The 19,081-nt window shown below is 46.0% G+C and overlaps 1 protein-coding gene across 1 annotated transcript in view; it reads right to left on the bottom strand.

The window, feature by feature from the left end:
- Nucleotides 1-4,381, bottom strand: part of LOC147707736 (uncharacterized) — a 551,277-nt gene extending 546,896 nt beyond the window's left edge. The window contains exon 1 of the mRNA XM_086925663.1: nt 4,286-4,381. Within this exon, the coding sequence (XP_086781789.1) occupies nt 4,286-4,304 (19 nt within the window). The 5' untranslated portion in view covers nt 4,305-4,381. The remainder of the gene's footprint in view (nt 1-4,285) is intronic.
- Between the last annotated feature and the right edge of the window lie 14,700 nt (nt 4,382-19,081).

The following is a 19,081-nucleotide window of genomic DNA, read 5'->3' as shown; positions in this document are numbered from 1 at the left end:
TTCCTTCGCTCCAAGGGAGATTCTTCAGTTGTCTTTAAGGCAACACAGGTCCTGCACGGAGCCTGTATGGGGCAAAGGCACAAACTAAGCTTTTCACCGAAAGGGGGACGAAGTCAAGCCCAGTCGAGGTCCAGCGAAGTCCAGTGTGTCCAGATGGTTGAAGGTCAGTCGTTTCTTCTTGAACAATCTTGTCCACGTACAATCTAAAGTCTTACAGCCAGGTAAGCCCTTTTGTACCCACAGGAGAGAGCTTGACAGAGTCAGGGGACCCTCCTAGGGGAGGCGCAGGACAGAGGGGTGGTTACACCCATGTTCTTTGTCCATTTTCATGCCAGAGCAGGGGTAAATGGCTCCCAGAACTAGTTTGAGCTGGGATGTGCACAGGGACACCAAATGTGGCCCAAGTACAGACTTTCAGGCACTCTCTGAGTGCACCCACCCAGTCCAAATACACTAAACCCTGTCTGGGAGGTGGTCAAACCTCCCTGTGACAAGATGTCTATTGTGCTGCCTTCCTCTGCTCGAGCTTGGCTCAGCAGCAGGAGGGCAGAAATGTGTCTCTGGTCGTTAGCATCCATTTTGTGCGGTCCGGTCGAGAAGGCTGGCACCGGTTAGACCAGTGACCCCACGAAGCTCGCTTCTGAAGGGTGGATTCATACCTCCCACACCAGTTACTGTTGTGGAGGTATAATTCCAAGGTGTTTGATACCAAACACAATATGTTTCAATGCAGCCGTTTTCGAGATAATATTTACCACAAGGTTATAATGCACCTCTACCTATATGTCCGGCTGAGTCACAGACAACCCGGGACAATGGTATCCGAAGGCTGCAGAGGGGCTCTGCTCATGCAGGGGCACCCTCTCACATAAAACCCAGCACCCTGCCTTCAGGATTGTTAAGGCCTGCTATAGGGGTGACACACAAGTGTTAAGCGTAGTGACCCATAGATATAGTGAACCTATATCTAAAGTAAGTGCTGCAAGCACCATCTTAGACTGGCTGCAGTAGCACACCTCGAGTTCTATTTTGTATGGGCTCTCATGGGTGGCATAATACATGCTCCAGTCCATGGGAGGCTTCTGGGGTACCTATGCCCTGGGTACATGTGTACCATATACTAGGGACTTATAGGGGGCCCCCAGTAACCAATATGGAGTGTATCAAAGTACATATATAACCATTGTAGGGAGGAAGCAGATAGACTGAGGTCCTGATTAGCAGGATCCCAGTCAAACTAGTCAAAAACCAGCAAAACAACAGAAAAAGGTGGGGGTAACCATGCAGTCAGATCCTACCTTCCTACAAACATGAAATGGTAGTTCAATCCTAGCAGATCAACTGTTTATTTTGGTATTGAACATGAGAAAGATTGCATCCCTCCCTCTCTTTATCACTTTTCTAATAATTCTAAGGGGCCTTCTTAGTGTTGTTGCTAGTATTGCAACCCCAAATGAACCCTGCCTAATCTGCATATATCAGAGGAGAAAGTACTTCCATTAACCGGATTGATAGGACTATGATGAAAACATCTGTGTCAATATTAAGTAGCAAGATTGGGTGGCAAGTACTACAAAGAAAGAGGACTTTGCCCTGCTTCAAGAATGAACGAGATTGTTGCTTCTGACATGTGCTTAGTCCCTCCACATGCAGCTCTAGTGCCACTGAAGATCTCTACCAGGAAGGTGGCAGGTTGGAGAGGGGCAACAGTTTTCTAAAAGCTTTCAGACTTCCCAATCAACCTTATTATCTCTTGGTGGAAATCCAGGCCTTCAATTTCAACTGCACTCAGGGAAAGCCACCAAATTAAATGATAAGCCCCAGCGCAGCAGGTCAGAGGATTCAGCAGAACATAATGTCTGATAGAAGGCCTGGAAGGCGCATAGCTTTCTGTCCTTTGTATCTGAAATAAAGCTGCTTATCTGGCAAGGTTGATGCTCATTGGCCAGGAGCTTACTTGGTTTTATTACTTCCCTCAAGAAATGTAGGGCCAGATGTAGGATCCCTAATACCGGTCGGTAACGGCCGAAGTCGGCCGTTACCGACTGGTATTAGGGTTTTCTAATGTAGGGGACCTATATTTTACAGATTCGGTAATTTTACCAAATCGGTAAATTTACCGAATTGGTAAAATACCGAATCGGTATATTTACCGATTCGGTAAATCCAGATGTAGCTGGCACTTCAAAGAGTGCCACAAGCCCTTTAGGAGTCGGTATTTACCACCCAATCCTATTGGGTGGTAAAATACCGAATTCAGGTGTACATGCACATCTGTGCATGTACACCTGTGCCATGTGACACACAGACATGCCCTTAGGTCATGTATGTGTGCCACATGGCACACAAGCCTTGGAATTGGGGTGCTACAGGGTGTCAAAGTGACACCCCGTTCCCCCTTGCAGGATTCGGTATTTACCGATTCGGTAAATACCAAATCCGTATTTCGCATTGATTCCTATGGGCTTCAAGGCCCATAGGAATCCATGGGAAAAACCGAATCGGTATTTACCAAATCGGTAAATACCGAATCTTACAGATTCGGTAATTTTAAAATAAAAATTACCTACATCTGCCTCCTTCCTATTTACCTACTCTTAAATACTGAATCGGTAAAATTCGGTATTTAAGAGTAGGTAAATCGGAATTACCTACATCTAGCCCGTAGTGCCTATACTTGCCAGAATTGGAGCTGGCAGCATTGGCTTTATCGTATTCAATTGTAGAAATATGTCCCCTTCGGCTCATGAGCTGTCTCCAGCTTTTCCTGAATAGGGCTGTCCTATGCCTCTCCTCGGGTAGTCTAAAATCACTTCGAAAACTGGCTAGCGCCAGGAAGCTGCTTGGTCACAGTGCGCTTTATAAATATTTTCAACTTTCAACTTCAGTCGCTCGACTTCCCGAATCAATGTTTCACATATCATCGACTACAAGGCATCCTACGCCATCTCCTTATCTATCTATCCTGTATCATTGATCGTCATATAGTCCATTATCTACTTCTTGACCATACCTACCACAACTGGATCCTAGAGAAGAGAGTTGTTTAACTGACAAGATCCCTGCATCTCAACAAATCTTTGGAAGGCCAGAATGTAGTTTCTACTACAGACGCATGGTATGGTAGAGTTAGAGGTTTAGAGGTACCTGGTCTGCCAATTCCAGACTATCTACCTACTATTTGTCAACAAGTAGGTAGGCCATCCTAGCATAATTGTTATGGTACACCAAAAACTGTAAATAGATAATCCCAAGAGAATGGCAGTGACAGAAAAGTATCAACCAGCCCCAGATCTTCTAATTCTTGTCTCCCTGCAACTCCTATTTCTGTTGCCACTCCCTGTCTCTGCTGTGATCTGTTTTGGGGCACCTCCATCGCGATGTTAAGGCTCTGCCTATAACCAGAGCGCCTGTGGTGAAAATCAAAAATTATAGTCTACTCGATGGCTTGACTCAGGAAGTCTTCTTCTCCTACATACAATATTAAAATAGCACTGACACACCTAATTACAGCAACTTTAAAAAAGAATCATCAATAGATAAATACATAAATATGTTAATACATAAATAACAGTTATTTTAAGTATTTAAAAAAGCGCATTTTGAACCTGCTTTGTCGCTGAAAGGAACTATTTTACGCAGATGTGGACACTGTGCGTAGACTTTCTGCTGTCTCCGAAAGAGAAGGAATCCAATGGGTTAGGGGGATGACCCATTGTCCCATGGAGTATGCTGTGGTGGGCAGAAGCAAAATGTGAAGGACAATTTTAAAGACCAATAGATGAAATTCACTGGCTAAAATCACTTCTATGTATCTATGTTATGCTTGAAGTTTGTGAGAAAACAACTGTCTATCGAGCTGACTTAATGGCCATACCTAAAAACGCAAAAAGTGGTCATGGATAGAAAAATACAACTGAATAAGATGTTTTCGCCAACGACTTCTATTTCTTTTAAAACAGATATTTTACATGTGACGACCGAACAGTAAGGCACGACATCGCCTCTTCAACGCCCAGGAGCTGCCCGCCTGCGAGCCCGTTTATGATTTTCACCCCACCCCTAAAACTTGTTACGGTCCGGCTATGCGGGGGCTGAGCCAGAGGCGCTCCGGCACTTCACAAGTAAAATGAGTAGCTGGAGCAGGTGGCTTTGCCTGCCACTGACCGACGCCAGTCCTGTCCACAATCAACATCCTACAGGTGCCGAGGCTTGGCGTCATTTAACAGAAGCCATCCCCCAGAGAATAGATGGTATATCCCATTCACTGCTGCTCTCACCTTACCTGCTATGAACGAGTCCATTTCTCTCTTCGGAGGGGCTGAGAAGCGAAGTGGCGTATTTGCTCTACATTACAGTTGGCAGGTGCAGCCCCTCATTAATTCCCTGCTCTGCACCTGCAGCCGCGCGCGCGCTAACCGTTTCGGGGTTGTCAATACTCTCACGGCTGCTCGGCCCTCCGGCGCAGAGGTCCTGTCCGTCAGAGGCTGTGATGTGTTTGTTGTCCCTGGATGCGGCTGAGTACACTGCTGCTGCTTGTTCATTGGCTGACGGGTCAGTAATGAAATATGATGGCCTGTGTTCGCCACGTACTCTTCCGCCGTTTTTCATTTTATTAATTACAAATGTGTTATTGTGCAACATCTTTGTATTGTCCTAACGTACACTGACACGGTGTGCATGCAACATAGCTGCTCTATTACTATGAGAGAAGGACAGCAGCTAGCACATCCGTTCTGAGGCTGAAGCATTACTTGCACAGAGCCATGGGCGACTCTCAGAACTAAAAGGTACTTCTCTGAGAGTGAAGACGTGACCTCCCAGACCAAAGAGGGGGAGGAGGGCATTGACGGATGCTAAGCCCCAATTTTCTCATGCTCATCTTTGAAACGCGCATAACGCGCTCCCACGAGCAGGGCATTTTTACTTTTCGTTTTACCCCCGTGCTTTCTATCCTCGACCTAAAATGATAAAAAAAATAACAACGCTGATGTTAATAACTGGTATGCAGTCCCCAAAACTGGGGGCCTGTTACATTGGCACATTTAATTACATTGTATTTTACCCCTGCATAATGGGTGATCCAATTTAATTTGTTGTTTATCACATACCAAAAGGTTTGTATTTGGTCACTTGCTGGGGTCTTACGTCACTCCAAAATATATTTCTTTATGTTTTCCCCTCATGAAACCACATTATTGGTGAACTACTAAGGTTTGCCTGTAGAGTTTTATTGCGCATGTCTCCATCAATCCTCTCCCACCAGATCTGCAGTACTCTATTTCTGACCTTTTTTTGCTCTCTCCTTAGCCCCTTACTCCTTCAGGTCTATCACTCGAAGTTCTACATTCATTAACCTCCTGCTTAATGTTTTCTCTTATTCCTAACTGTAGTGTAGCATATAGAAATAATCCAAAGAAGCAGAAGTTGTGTTACAGACAATAACAAGAACTTTATTGTCAAATGCAGGACCCACGACTAATGGAGACAGAAGCCAAGTAAAGAATGGCCCAGCTGCTGACTTTAGTGCTGGAAACCAGGGTTCAAGGCTCGGGGTTGCGCCCACAGCCTGTGATTCTGGGCAAATCACGTAATCTCCCCGTGCCTGAATGTGTAATGTAAATACGGTGCTCATGTAAAGCACTCCAATACCTTTGGGTCGAGTTTGCGCTATATAAATAGGCAAAACATTTTTTTTCAAACATGGCATAGGGAATTTTACAGCGGCGGCTAGGATGCCGCCGCCCTCCTAGCCCTTAACCCCGGTCGCGCCCCCAACTGCGTCCAAGCAGCTCCTGGACACACTCATGGACCTTTCTCCTACTACTCCTGCAAATTCAGCGGCACCAACTGCATCTCCGCTACGACCACACCACAGAGTCCAGACCCCAACCACCTACAATGCATACTTCTCAACACCCGCTCGGTCCACAGACACGCCATTGACCTATGGAATCTACTAGACACCATCTCTCCAGACGTCGCCTTCCTAACAGAAACATGGATGAACGCCTCCTCCGCCCCAGACATCACCATTGCCATCCCTGAAGACTATAAGATCACACGCAAGGACCGCACTGGCCACACAGGAGGAGGAATCGCTATCGTCCATAAGAAATCTATCCGCATCTCAACCAGCTCTGACGCCAACCTCGCCAACTCCGAACACCTTCACTTCCAGATCCACATCGACCCCAAGACCACACTCAGAGGCACCCTCCTCTACAGACCACCAGGACCCCGCGCTAAATTCAGTGAAGACATCACGGACTTCATCACTCCACACGCGCTCCCCTCCAAAGACTACATCCTTCTGGGAGACCTCAACTTTCACCTTGAAAAGATCAACGACCGCAACACCACCACCCTCTTGGACAACCTCGCCAACCTCGGACTCAAACAACTGGTCACTTCCCCCACCCACATCGCAGGTCACACACTCGACCCCATCTTCACCTCCAGCAATCATGTCTCCTTCAGCCACACTACGGATCTCCTCTGGACTGACCACAGCTGCGTTCACTTCACCTACAACAAGCCAAAACTCACCAACCACCTCCAACCAACGCTGCAAAGAAACTGGAACAAAATCACCACCGACCAGATCTCCGCATCGCTCCTTCTAAAGACCCCAGCCCACTCTTCTAACCCAAACCAAGCCGCCGCCAACCTCACCCTATGGTTATCCAGCACCGCCGACACCTTAGCACCACTGAAAAAACGTCAAAGCAAACCTGGCAGCAAGAAGGCCTCATGGTTCAACGATGATCTTAAGAAGTCAAAGAAAATCTGCCGCTCCCTTGAAAAGGCCTGGAAAAAAGACCCAACCACTAGCACCAAGGACGCCTTCAAAAACGCCTCCCGCACTCACCACCAACTTATCCGAAAGGCCAAGAAAACAGCATTCAAGGATCGACTTGACAACAACGCCCACAACAGCAAGGAACTCTTTAACATCGTCAAGGAATTTTCCAACCCCTCGGCCAACTCCAACGACATCACCCCCTCTCAAGCCCTCTGCGACTCCCTAGCCTCATTCTTCCACAACAAGATTGCAGTCATCCACAACAGCTTCGACAACCAACCCGGAGACCAACCCACCCAACCATTTGCTGAACATTCTCCCCCCGTGAACACCCTTAACGACTGGAACCCAATCTCCACTGAGGACACAATCCGCCTGATGAATTCCATCCACTCAGGATCACCCACAGACCCTTGTCCTCATCACATCTTCAACAAAGCAGACTCCGTCATAGCACCGCACCTCCGAGACGTCATCAACTGCTCCTTCAACTCCGCCACCTTCCCGGAGGACTGGAAACACGCTGAACTCACCGCCCTTCTGAAAAAACCCACAGCGGACCCCACCGAACTAAAAAATTACCGCCCCATTTCGCTCCTTCCATTCCCGGCCAAAGTCATCGAGAAAGCTGTCAACAACCAGCTCGCCGCTTTCCTCAAAACCAACAAATCCCTCGACTCCTCACAATCTGGCTTCCGAGCAAAACACAGCACTGAGACCGCCCTCATCGCAGCAACAGACGACATTCGAACTCTACTGGATAATGGTGACACAGTCGCCCTCATCCTCCTCGACCTCTCGGCAGCATTCGACACAGTCTGCCACAGCACCTTGTTACAACGCCTCAATAACATCGGAATACAAGGAAAAGCACTTGAATGGATCACCTCGTTCCTCACCGGAAGAACCCAGAGAGTCCGCCTCCCACCATTCAAGTCCGAGGCCACTGAAGTCATCTGTGGCGTACCACAAGGATCTTCACTCAGCCCCACCCTTTTCAACGTATACATGAGCCCCCTCGCGGCCATCGCCCGTCAACACAACCTCAACATCATCTCTTACGCAGATGACACTCAACTAATCCTTTCTCTCACCAATGACCCCAGCACCGCCAAAACTAACCTACACGAAGGAATGAAAGAAGTTGCCGAATGGATGAAACAAAGCCGTCTGAAACTGAACTCAGACAAAACAGAAGTCCTCATCTTAGGTACATCCCCCTCTGCATGGGACGACTCTTGGTGGCCGGAAGCCCTTGGAAAAGCACCCATCCCGACAGACCACGCACGGAACCTAGGCGTCATCCTGGATTCTTCACTCTCAATGAACAGACAAGTCAGCGCCGTATCCTCATCCTGCTTCAACATTCTTCGCATGCTCAGAAAAACATTTCGCTGGATCCCCACCGAAACCAGGAAAACAGTCACCCATGCTCTAGTCACGAGCCGACTGGACTACGGAAACACCCTCTACGCAGGTACTACCGCTAAACTCCAGAAGAAACTCCAACGAATCCAAAACGCCTCAGCCAGAATCATATTAGACATCCCGCGCAACGAACACATCTCTGGTCACCTGAAAAACCTCTACTGGCTACCCGTCAATAAGAGAATCACTTTCCGACTGCTAACCCACGCACACAAATCACTCTACGACATCGGACCAGAATGCCTCAACTCACGACTGTCCTTCTACACCCCCTCCCGCCAACTACGTTCTTCCAGCCAAGCCCTCGCTAGTGTACCTCGCATCAACAAGACCACCATGGGAGGCAGATCCTTCTCACACCTGGCTGCTAAAACATGGAACTCACTCCTGCTTACCTTCGCCTCACCCAGAACCACCTAGCATTCAGAAAGCAACTTAAAACATGGATATTTGACAAGTAATCCTCCTCCCCTTCTAAGCGCCTTGAGACCCTCTGGGTAGGTAGTGCGCTATATAAATTCTCTGACTTGACTTGACTTGACTAAAGCAATACACAACTATATAAAGACTACCTACAACATAATGCTTAAACCCCTTACCACACATCCCCCTTTTCATATAAAAAAGCTTTTTTTTTTTAGTCTAAACACTTACTTTGTGTATAAATATCACAATGAGTAAAATAACTACATAAAATGAAAGAACTATACTACATAATCTCTTAGGCGGAGAGGAGCTGTCCTGATTCTGCTACTGCTCCTACATGTCCCCTCTCCTTCCCCCTTAACAGGAATAATCACATCGGATTGCAATGCAGAATTAGAAGGAACAGATGTGCAATCGCCATGACATGATAAGGGAGAAGGAGCAGGAGAGCTAGCTACATAACGAGTGGTCATGTCACCAACACCATACCAATCCTCGTTTACGCTTTCACAAATGTTATTTCTACTTTTGCGGATAATAGCTGCTTGCTCACAGGTTACTTTGACCAAAGCATTTTTGTTCCACCAACCTTTGTCTTGGAGTAGAGCTGCCATTGGTTGAAACTCATTTACCGTTTGACTTTCCGAAAAACACTGCTTCAGTGACATTTTGGAGCCCGGGCCGGGGAAGGCAAAGCCGGACCCAAAGGGGGCATGAGTCAAACGCCGCCCTGAGGCGGGAAGCCTCTCGTCTGCCCCAGCACAAGCCCAGGAAAAAGGGGTGACTGGGATTGGTCGCCCCAAGTGGAACTCGGCCTCCCCCAATCAGGGGAGCAGGACACAAGCAATGGAGGGGATTAAGAAGGGGACAAGCTTCCCCCTCAAGCATTCAATCCCCGCTGTAGTGTAGTTCCTATATTCCCAATAGGGCCTGCGCATTGCAATAATATACACTATAGATTTGACATAGGACTGAGGTCAGTATGTCTCTATCGAGTATATTAAACTTAATTGTGTGTCTGCCAGCTAACTCAGAGGTCACTAGAAACTTTCTCGAATAAACAAGAAGGGATTAGTCTCTGACATCCGCATAAACAGGACAACTTTGTTTCCCCTAGAACCGGAACAATATCTTCAGAGTCGTGGAAACAATAGATAACTATTTCACCCAGTCAATCCTGCATGCTTCGATTCTACAGAGTTGCATAGAAATAGAGAGACAGAAGTTTCAATAAAAAGGGTTTAATGAACAGTCTTATTTCTCATGCAAGAGATATGAACTGCTACAATCGTTAGACAGAATGTGAAGTATAATGTGTACAACGTGAACAGTAATATAAAATAATACTGTAACAGCATTGTCTGTTCCTATGACATATATAAAAATACATACATAAATAACACAGGCTAAAATACTCAACTGGTGCTCCTAAAATATGCCTACCCCAATGTACCTAACCTATGTCTAGTACCAGGGAAGAAGTAGGTGCTGTTTAGTTATAGTTGTAGTTCTGCCAAGAATTTTGCCAAAGGTTTCAGCTCCATACCTTAGAATGAGAGAGGCTGGTATCTCATTTCCTGGACTCGATCTCCCAACACCCCGCAAGGGGAATCAGAAGCACTGGAGTTGGATTCTTGGCAAGAGGATGACAGCTTCTGGTCAGTGCATCAGCTGGAGACTTGGCTTCCTTTGACACTTGCTGTAGCGAGCTGCGTCGTGCAAGTAGGTAGTCGAACTGCACCGAACCACACCTTGCTTTGCTATAGCAAGTGAAGGTATATGTATACCTTGAAGGTGTTTAGGAATGCCAGTATTGACGTAAGAGTCGGGCATATGAACTTCATGAATGAACCCCTAAGGAATAGATGCTCATACATAATAAATGAGTTCTTGGAAAAATCAATATCCAGGCAAGGGGAAGTCCCTAATGGCTTAAGAGTCTGGTTTTCCAAGAAATTGTTGTGACCTAGATGAACAGATGGAAGTAGCCATGCCTGTACTTGGGTAGCATTGGCGATGCCTAAATATGGACTGGATTTCTATGCCTACATAAGGGCAATGTGAATTATACCAATATAAGGGCATGAATCGGGAAAATGCATACAGAATCTAAATCGATACACAACACCCACTCCACTTTCGTATGTACGATGTTACTAAACATGTTTAACATATCTAAAACATATCTACACATGAAGTGCTAAAACCACTCCAAAATACATTAAAAATGCATTAGAATTGATTGTAGGCATATATAAAAAATGCATTTGTGCTGTACACATTAAAGCCATGTTTCATTTCTAGAGTAAACAGAACAAAATGGCTGGATAGGGAAAGTTTTGTATCATGAGTATCAGCCACGCAGTCAATATGTACTACGTAACCACAGTCTTCTGTACCAAAACAAATTTATTTGATTTTTTATCTGGTTTTTCAAAATGTTTCATTTCTAAGAATATGTTTACTTTCGAATGCTAAATTAATGAAGCACGAAAATATACATTTATGAAATGGTTCGTAAATACAGAAGAAAAAAGGCGGAAACCATTTAATGTTAGATTACAGAAACAGTTTGCTTGTGGACAAGGTCATATATTGTCTCTGGAAGTAGTCAAATAATTCTTGTTCTCTATGAATAGTTCTACTGTAAGCAGATTACTTGTGCCAAAAATGAAAAAATACAAAAATACAAATTTGGACAAAAAAATTAATCATAGGAAAAAAGTTCCTTGTTTACAAAAATGAAGGCCAAATTCAAAGTCTCTCAGAACACTGTGTGCCAAATTCAAAAGTCAGTGTTAGTGCTTGGAGAAAACATGAAATCTTCTTTGTCTGTAAAAAAAATCATCTATCATTGTAGATGACAGTTGGATTACTTTGTTTAGAAGATTAACGAACATAGATGTGATGCATCGCCTTCAGTATTGGTCGCAATAGCAATGTTCGTATTGGATGTTACCTGTGCGCCTGTAGTTTCCTCTCGTACCTCAGCATCAGCATTTTGCGTCTGTGAGATCTCAATGAATGCCCTCACCAGAATTGGTAGCCGCTGGGGACAACACAGAACATGGGCCGTTACCGGTTCAAACAAAGTATCTACATCCGTTGGGATGACTAATGGGAGTGTTAGACAGATGTCTAGCATGCATTCTTCTCCGCATAGCAGGCAACGTAGAACAGGTAAGATACAATCTTGCCAGATTGGTCTAAATGACAGAAACCATGTGGTATTTAATTCTTGTAGACGAGTTAATCTCCAATAGAGCTTTCTCTATGGTGCTTGGAGTGGCGCTGGTGATTTGGCTTGCCATATCGTAGCAGAAGAAGCAAAAATAGCATCCCTGCAACGAGTCCCAAAAGGAGGGGCAGTCCACCAAACACAGAATGCACAATGTTTGGAAATATTCCGAGGACTGCTTGAAAAGGTGCTTACAGTACAGAACATACGTTCTTAAATAGATGTACAATACCGCTCGTATCAGACATGTTGAAGAAACGACTTAACATTTCCGAGAAATGTATAGGGCAGTTTGTAGTTAAAAGGGCATGTATCTCGGCAGAAGTCCTTGCGACTTTCAGATCCAAGGTCTTGTTAAGTGAAGGCCATAGAGGCGACTCCCTGACTGTCTTGGTTTCTGGAAACAATACTTGCATACAGCAAGTGACCCTGGATGACACAGTTACTCGATATGGTATACCTGGCAAAATGCCACAGCAGCTGTGATCGTTCAACATGAGGTAACTCTCATTCGAGAGTTGTTCAAAAAATGGATCAATCACCGCAGCTGGTGAACCTTGCAGGTAACAGGATAAGTTGTTAGAGGAACCATCGCAGGTCCGTGTAAATTAATACCCTGACAAAGGAGAGACCGCTCAGTGCGTTTTCACAGTTTGTACCGCTAAGAAACACTTCAAGTCCCCCACTCCAACATCTGTGTGTGTATGGTAAATCCCAGGATGTCTTGATGTATTCTTTACCCAACCTTTCATATGTTCCTGCTGGTATGGATTTTAGGCAATACTGACAAAGAAAAATTGTAACAGGCAGAGTGATTGTTCCATGTATTATCCATTCAGTAGCTGTTTTTTCTGCTACAGTAAATGGCAATCTTTCCAGTTTTTCAATGCTCAGCACCGTATAGTCTGCTCCCCTTTGTGCCAATTTGATCTGTTTATCAGTGAGATTGAATTCTGAAAACAGTGACGTAGTATTGATTAAACACCAAGGCACATAGCCTGAATGAAGGTTTTGTAACGTCCAGCCTAATAGCATGATAGAACGTAGTTGTGACTGACCATATTGCAGCATGACCAAGTCCTGTTCCATGATGTCTATGGCAGAAGATACTATGCTGTCCAATGAATATTTCCTGGACGACAGAGTCGTTAACCCATTGTCAACTACAGAGAGAGATTTCTCTAAATTAATACAATCAATTTCTCGTATTCGTTCTGCAGTCTCTGCTTGCGTAATCGTCAATATTTCGTTATGTGCAGCATGTATACCGGCATATATAAAACGTTTTTGACACGGTTTTCTTGGTCCAAGCAAGACTTCCCTAAGATCTGTGCCATCTTTAAGTAAAGATAAGTGTTGCTTTATATCCTTAAATATTATTATTATTATTATGGCGGTCTTATATAGCGCGTAGTTACCCTGGGGCATCCCAGCGCTTATCAGAACAAAGGCAACGCTCATGTGGGTTCAGGGTCAGCAGTTAACAGAAGAGGTATGTTTTCAGGTGTTTACGGAAACGAAGGAGACAAGTCTCAGAGCGCAAGCTTAAGGGGAGTGAGTTCCAGAGTACCGCGACATTCACAGTGAACCTTCTTCCCCCTGTGCGGGCCTTTTTAACCCTAGGGGTCTTAAGCAAATGTTTTTGATTTGATCCAAGTGTTCTATTGGCCTTGTAAGGAGTAACCAGATTCTGCAGGACGGGAGGGCCTTTGCCCTGCAAGATTTTATGTGCAAGGCAGAGAGATTTAAATTTCACCCTTTCCCGCACTGGTAACCAATGCAGTGCCCTCAGTGCGGGTTTAGCCGACCGTGACATGGGGATGTTATTAAGCATTCGTGCTGCAGCATTTTGAATTTGTTGTAGTTTATTCAAAGTTGCCTTGGGGGCGCCCAGGTAAATAGCATTGCTAAAATCCAATCTTGATATGATCAGCCCCTGGATCAAAAGCTTCTGGGATAGTGGGGGAAGAAGAGGCAGCACTTTGCGCACGGATCGGAGAAGGCCAAAACAGACACCTGCCATTTTGGTAGCCTGGGTCCTAAAGGAGAGATCTTGCTCCAGCCAGATCCCAAGACTCTTGATCTCTTCCTTGGGGTTTGGAGGCGAGCCCAGGCAACTAGGCCAGACAGTCGAGGGGAGTGAGGATCCATAATGCCCCAACAGCATGATTTCGGTCTTTGAACCGTTCAGCTTTAGTGCTGACTCCCCCATCCAGGTGTGAACTTTGGACAGGCAGGAGTGCAGTAAGTGGGGACTTTCAGTGGCCTGGGAAAGGGCGAACACCAGCTGGGTATCGTCGGCGTAGCTCACGATTTTGATGTTAAATGGAGCCACCACGTCCTCCAAGGGGGCCATATACACATTAAATAATGTGGGACTCAGTACTAAATATAGATCTTTGTAGCCAATCAAGGCAGAGCTTCCCTACACTGTATGTTGTTACTATTCCAGGATGCTGTCTTTGAACATATCTTGGGTCTGGCCTAGTGATTTTAAACCCTTGTGGTTTGATCAGGAATCTATCTTGACAGTTGTTTGTGTCTGTGGGCCAGATTAACCATTTTTTCCAATCTGGATCAGCTCTGTTGTGCAGCATAATAGTATGTACGTCAACCTCCCCCTCTGAAGTGTTATCACCCTCAGGTGTAGGTGTAGTTATGGACGGGTTGTTCATGTCTTTGATCTTGGCTAACCAAAGGCAAGACGTCTGTTGAACAGTGTCATTCAAAAACCTTATTTGCTCAGGGATGATACAGGCTCTAAACATAGCTTCTACCCCCTGCACTTGCCAATCTTTTGTACCCCAGCCAGTTTGTGTCTCAATGTTGTCTTTCCAAAAGTCTAAACCTAGTGTAGACAGTTGGGCAAAATAGACTGCAGAATAAATCTGTTTGGTGTTTGTTAACATACTCTTCAGTCCTGTTTTGTTTACATTTACATTCTTCATCCCTCCTATCCATAAATTATGTGCATCTCCCGGACGCGCAGCGGATGAGCGCAGCGGGCGCAACGTTTGCGCGCCTAAGGCAAGCCCGTCTGCGCCCGTCATCGCCAAGACATCGCCTCTCGCCTGTCCCCCTGGCCGAGCTCCACGGGAACTCCATCAATATGATAGAGAACTCCTTATCGCCCTGAACCCCGGACGGAGCTGTGAAGAGACATCAGGCATTCTTGGCCACACAGGCCTTCAATGTAAGTCTTGCCATTTTACCATACCTAGCCCCGTCACTCCAGGCAGAGGCGAGGCTCGCCCAATCTTACCCCTCTCACCGTTCTCCAACTCAACGTCAGGTCCCTCACTAAACATCACCTAGAGGTTAACACCCTCCTACTTGACGAGAATCCTGACATTCTCTTCCTTTGCGAAACCTGGTTACGCGAGGAGTCGACCACCATACCTAACCTCACGCTACCAGAGAACTACTTAATGATCACCCTAAATAGAGACGCGAGAGGTGGTGGTATCGCAGTCATCTACAAAAAGCAATTCACTTGCTTCTTCACCAAGGAAGAAATTCCGGGCTGTGAAAGCGCCTGTTTCAAAATCACAACCAGCCCTCACTTTACCCTATCAGGCCTTTATATCTATCGCCCACCTGGACCTGCTTCTAAATTCATTGAAGCTCTCCTTGAGGTGGCAAACTCCTTAGTGATGAGATCAGCCAACTTCACTATATTAGGCGACCTCAACCTCCATTTTGATCTGTCTCAAGACCCCACTATCAAAAACCTTCTGGCCGACATTGCTGCCTTACAACTCAACTCTCTAATCCAAGCCCCCACGCACTCGGCTGGACATATTCTCGATCCTGTCTTCACCAACATCCCGGAGGTTAAGACAGACGTGCCCAAACCCATGGGATGGACTGACCACTATCTTATTAAAATGACTATATTAGTTATAGAAACATTAAACAAAACTGAGCCAACCTGCCGTCTAAAGAGGCCTTGGCACAAACTTTCTACCAGTGACCTACATGTTACCTTAGGAGAATTCCATTGTGAGGCCAATCAGGACATCAATATGACCTATGACGCTTTCCACGGCTGGATTACTAGAGGACTAGATGCTCTCATCCCAGCCAAATGGACCAAAGGGCGCAGCTCTCCCTCCAACCCATGGTACAACGACACCCTTAAAGCCATGCAAAAAGACTGCAAAAAAGCTGAGCGTCTCTGGAGAAGGGAATATAATAATGGGGACAAAGTTCTTTACCTATCTAAACTAAAACTTTACCACAAAGCCATCTGCGCCGCCCGCGCCTCCTTCTACGCAGAAGAAATTAACTCGAGCTCGAATCCTGCAAAAGTCGTCTTTAAACTGGTACAAGAACTACAGAGCAACAGATCTCCCTCCTCCAGCATTTCCTCCACGCAGTAATGTGACGACCTTGCCACGTTCTTTGTAGAGAAAGTACAAAGAATATACAGATCATTTCCACAACACTCCCCCAATCCGACTAACCCCACCAATTCTACCATGACACACATACCAGAAATCTCATATGAAGAACTCACTAAACTTTTCAGGAAAGTCAAATCCGGCTCCCCAGCAGACCCCATGAGACCTACCCAATTTATGGAATCTCTCGAATTCTTTCTGCCTTCCCTGGCCTCCATACTGAATCTCTCCTTCTCATCGGCTAATGTCCCGACAGCCTTGAGACAAGCTTGGGTCTCCCCTATCATCAAGAAGCCCACCCTGGACCCTTCCAAACTGGAAAATTTCTGGCCTATCTCCCTGCTCTCATGGCTGTCCAAACTTGCTGAGGCCCATGCCAACAACGTCCTGTCCCTACACATGGACCAAAACAACATCCTGGACCCATCCCAAAACAGGTTCAGACCGGGCCACAGCACTGAGTCTGCCCTCTTGGCTACGACTGAACACCTCCGGACGATCCTTGATGCCAGTCAAAGTCCTGCGCTGATTCTACTAGACCTCAGCGCAGCCTTTGACACGGTGTCCCACAACATCCTACTCAATCGTCTGGAGACAGTAGGGATCTTCGGTTTGGCCCTGGAATGGTTCCGTTCCTTCCTGAAAGACAGATCCTTCCTGGTATCAGCTACCCCATTTCTATCAAAACCCCATCCCATCAGACAGGGAGTCCCGCAAGGCTCTGCACTGAGCCCATCCCTTTTTAATCTTTACGTGCAGCCACTTGCGGTAGTGGCTAAAGAGTGTGACCTTACACTGGTGTCTTACGCTGATGATACGCAGCTGGCCATCACTCTCACGGAAGGCCCGTCCACCCCGGCCTCGAGATTTAGGGATGGCCTTGCTGCAGTGGCCCAATGGATGACGGACAACTGCCTGCAGCTTAATGCAGGCAAGACGGAGGTGCTGCTCCTTGGAAAAAACACCAGTTACTGGATTGAGCACTGGTGGCCCTCGTCATTAGGTACCATCCCACCTCCCAAATCCCTGGTCAAAAACCTAGGAGTTTGGATGGACTCCTCACTCAGCTTTCAGACCCACACAAAAAAAGTGGCAGCTACTTGTGTCGGCCTGTTGAGGAGTCTCAGCCCCATACTTGGCTTCTTTGACGCCAAGGTTCGTCAAATCATTGTCCAAGCTACGATCCTCTCCCGCCTGGACTACGCCAATGTTCTTCTTCTTGGCGCCAACAAAGGAGAGATAGCTCGTCTGCAACGTGTGCAGAACTCTGCGGCAAGAGCCTTGGTTAGTCTTCCTCGCAGATGCTTCGCTAGAGCCACGATCCGTAAGCTGCACTGGCTACCTGTCGACTCCAGAATCCAGTTTAAAACTCTCATTATGACATTCAAAATCATTAAACTCTGACGCCCAGAACTGTTGCGACCTCTCCTCACACCCTATGTACAGTGGCGCAATCTACGCTCCTCAGGCCAACACCTACTGAGCGTACCCCGCACAAAGCTCTGCCGCACTGGCGGTCGCTCCTTCAGGGTTCTGGGAGCCAAGCTTTGGAACACTCTGCCACTGAACATCCGCTCCTTGGCTGTGATGTTCATTGCTGACAAGTCTCTTTGTTCACAATGAGATGATTTGTGTGGTTTGAGGAGTAAGTTGACGTTCTTACTTACTGTGACATATCTTCCATTTATCAGCATACCCAGAGTTATTACCCAGAGCTAACCAAAGTAGAAGAAAAAATATTCCCAACACAATCCAAAGTTCAATCCATGGTGAGACTAGATACTTTTTTTTCCAGGTGATGAAAAAAGTCAGTTGCTTGTTCTTTGAAAGTTCTTTTGGCTGGCGTTGTTTCAGGTTCGCTGGGATCCTCAGAAAACGTATCACAGTTAATGAAATAGCCAGAGGCAATTCTGTCAATGGTTGGAATAGCATCTGGATTCGTTGAAATCACTGGACCACTTGATCACTTGTTACTTCGATATAGACATGTGTTTCATGACAAACTGTTATTTGGGTCTCAAGAGGAATGAGTCCCATAGCTTTATTGCTTATTCCTTCTTTTCTCCATGCATGTTCTTCAATGGTGATGGGTCTCTCAGTTTGAACCTCTTGGATAGTAGCTAGAGGCGTGCGTCTGCTACTTGGTCAGGGTCCACTTGGCCTACTGCTTAGTAACGGCCACATAGTGTGGTTTGATCAGGTCGATAGACACAAGCCTGTTCTCCTTTTTACCAGCAAGGGGCGGCAGTAAAACTGTTCTTGATCCGTGGATTGCTAGGACAGGTACTGGTTGTCTGTAAGAAGACCCAAATTCCTTCTTGTCCGCGATCTTTTCTCTGACTAGATCACCAAGCTTTGGGATCCAGACAGGCCTTGCTGGGATGGTTGGTTTTTCTCCAGTGGTGGTTGGCTTCAAGAAAATGTTGCTTTGTTTAGTTCTTAATTCATTTAAGTCCTGCAAAACAGCCAAATGATCTTTAATATCAAATGTTTTTTGTTCCACCACTGTTGTCTGACAATTAAGGTCGGGCACCAACATTCTTGTCCCAAAAAGGAGTTCATATCGAGTGATACCCCCTCGAGAACTTCTTGGCAAGTTATTTAAACTACGTTGGACACTTATTAGATGTTTGACCCACCCGTCACCCGAACCTAATACCCTAGCTGTTATAGATAGCTTTATGTCAAGTTTTTTTCTCTCCACAACCGAATTTCCCTCAGAATGGAATGGACTAGAATACCGCAGTGCAACGCCCAAACTGGTCCTGGCTTCTTTGTAAG

Source organism: Lissotriton vulgaris, chromosome 6 (genome assembly GCF_964263255.1).
Source record: "Lissotriton vulgaris chromosome 6, aLisVul1.2, whole genome shotgun sequence".
NCBI classification, from domain to species: Eukaryota; Metazoa; Chordata; class Amphibia; order Caudata; family Salamandridae; genus Lissotriton; species Lissotriton vulgaris.
The sequence above is the reverse complement of the archived record's forward strand: the minus strand, read 5'-3'. Positions and strand labels throughout refer to the sequence as shown.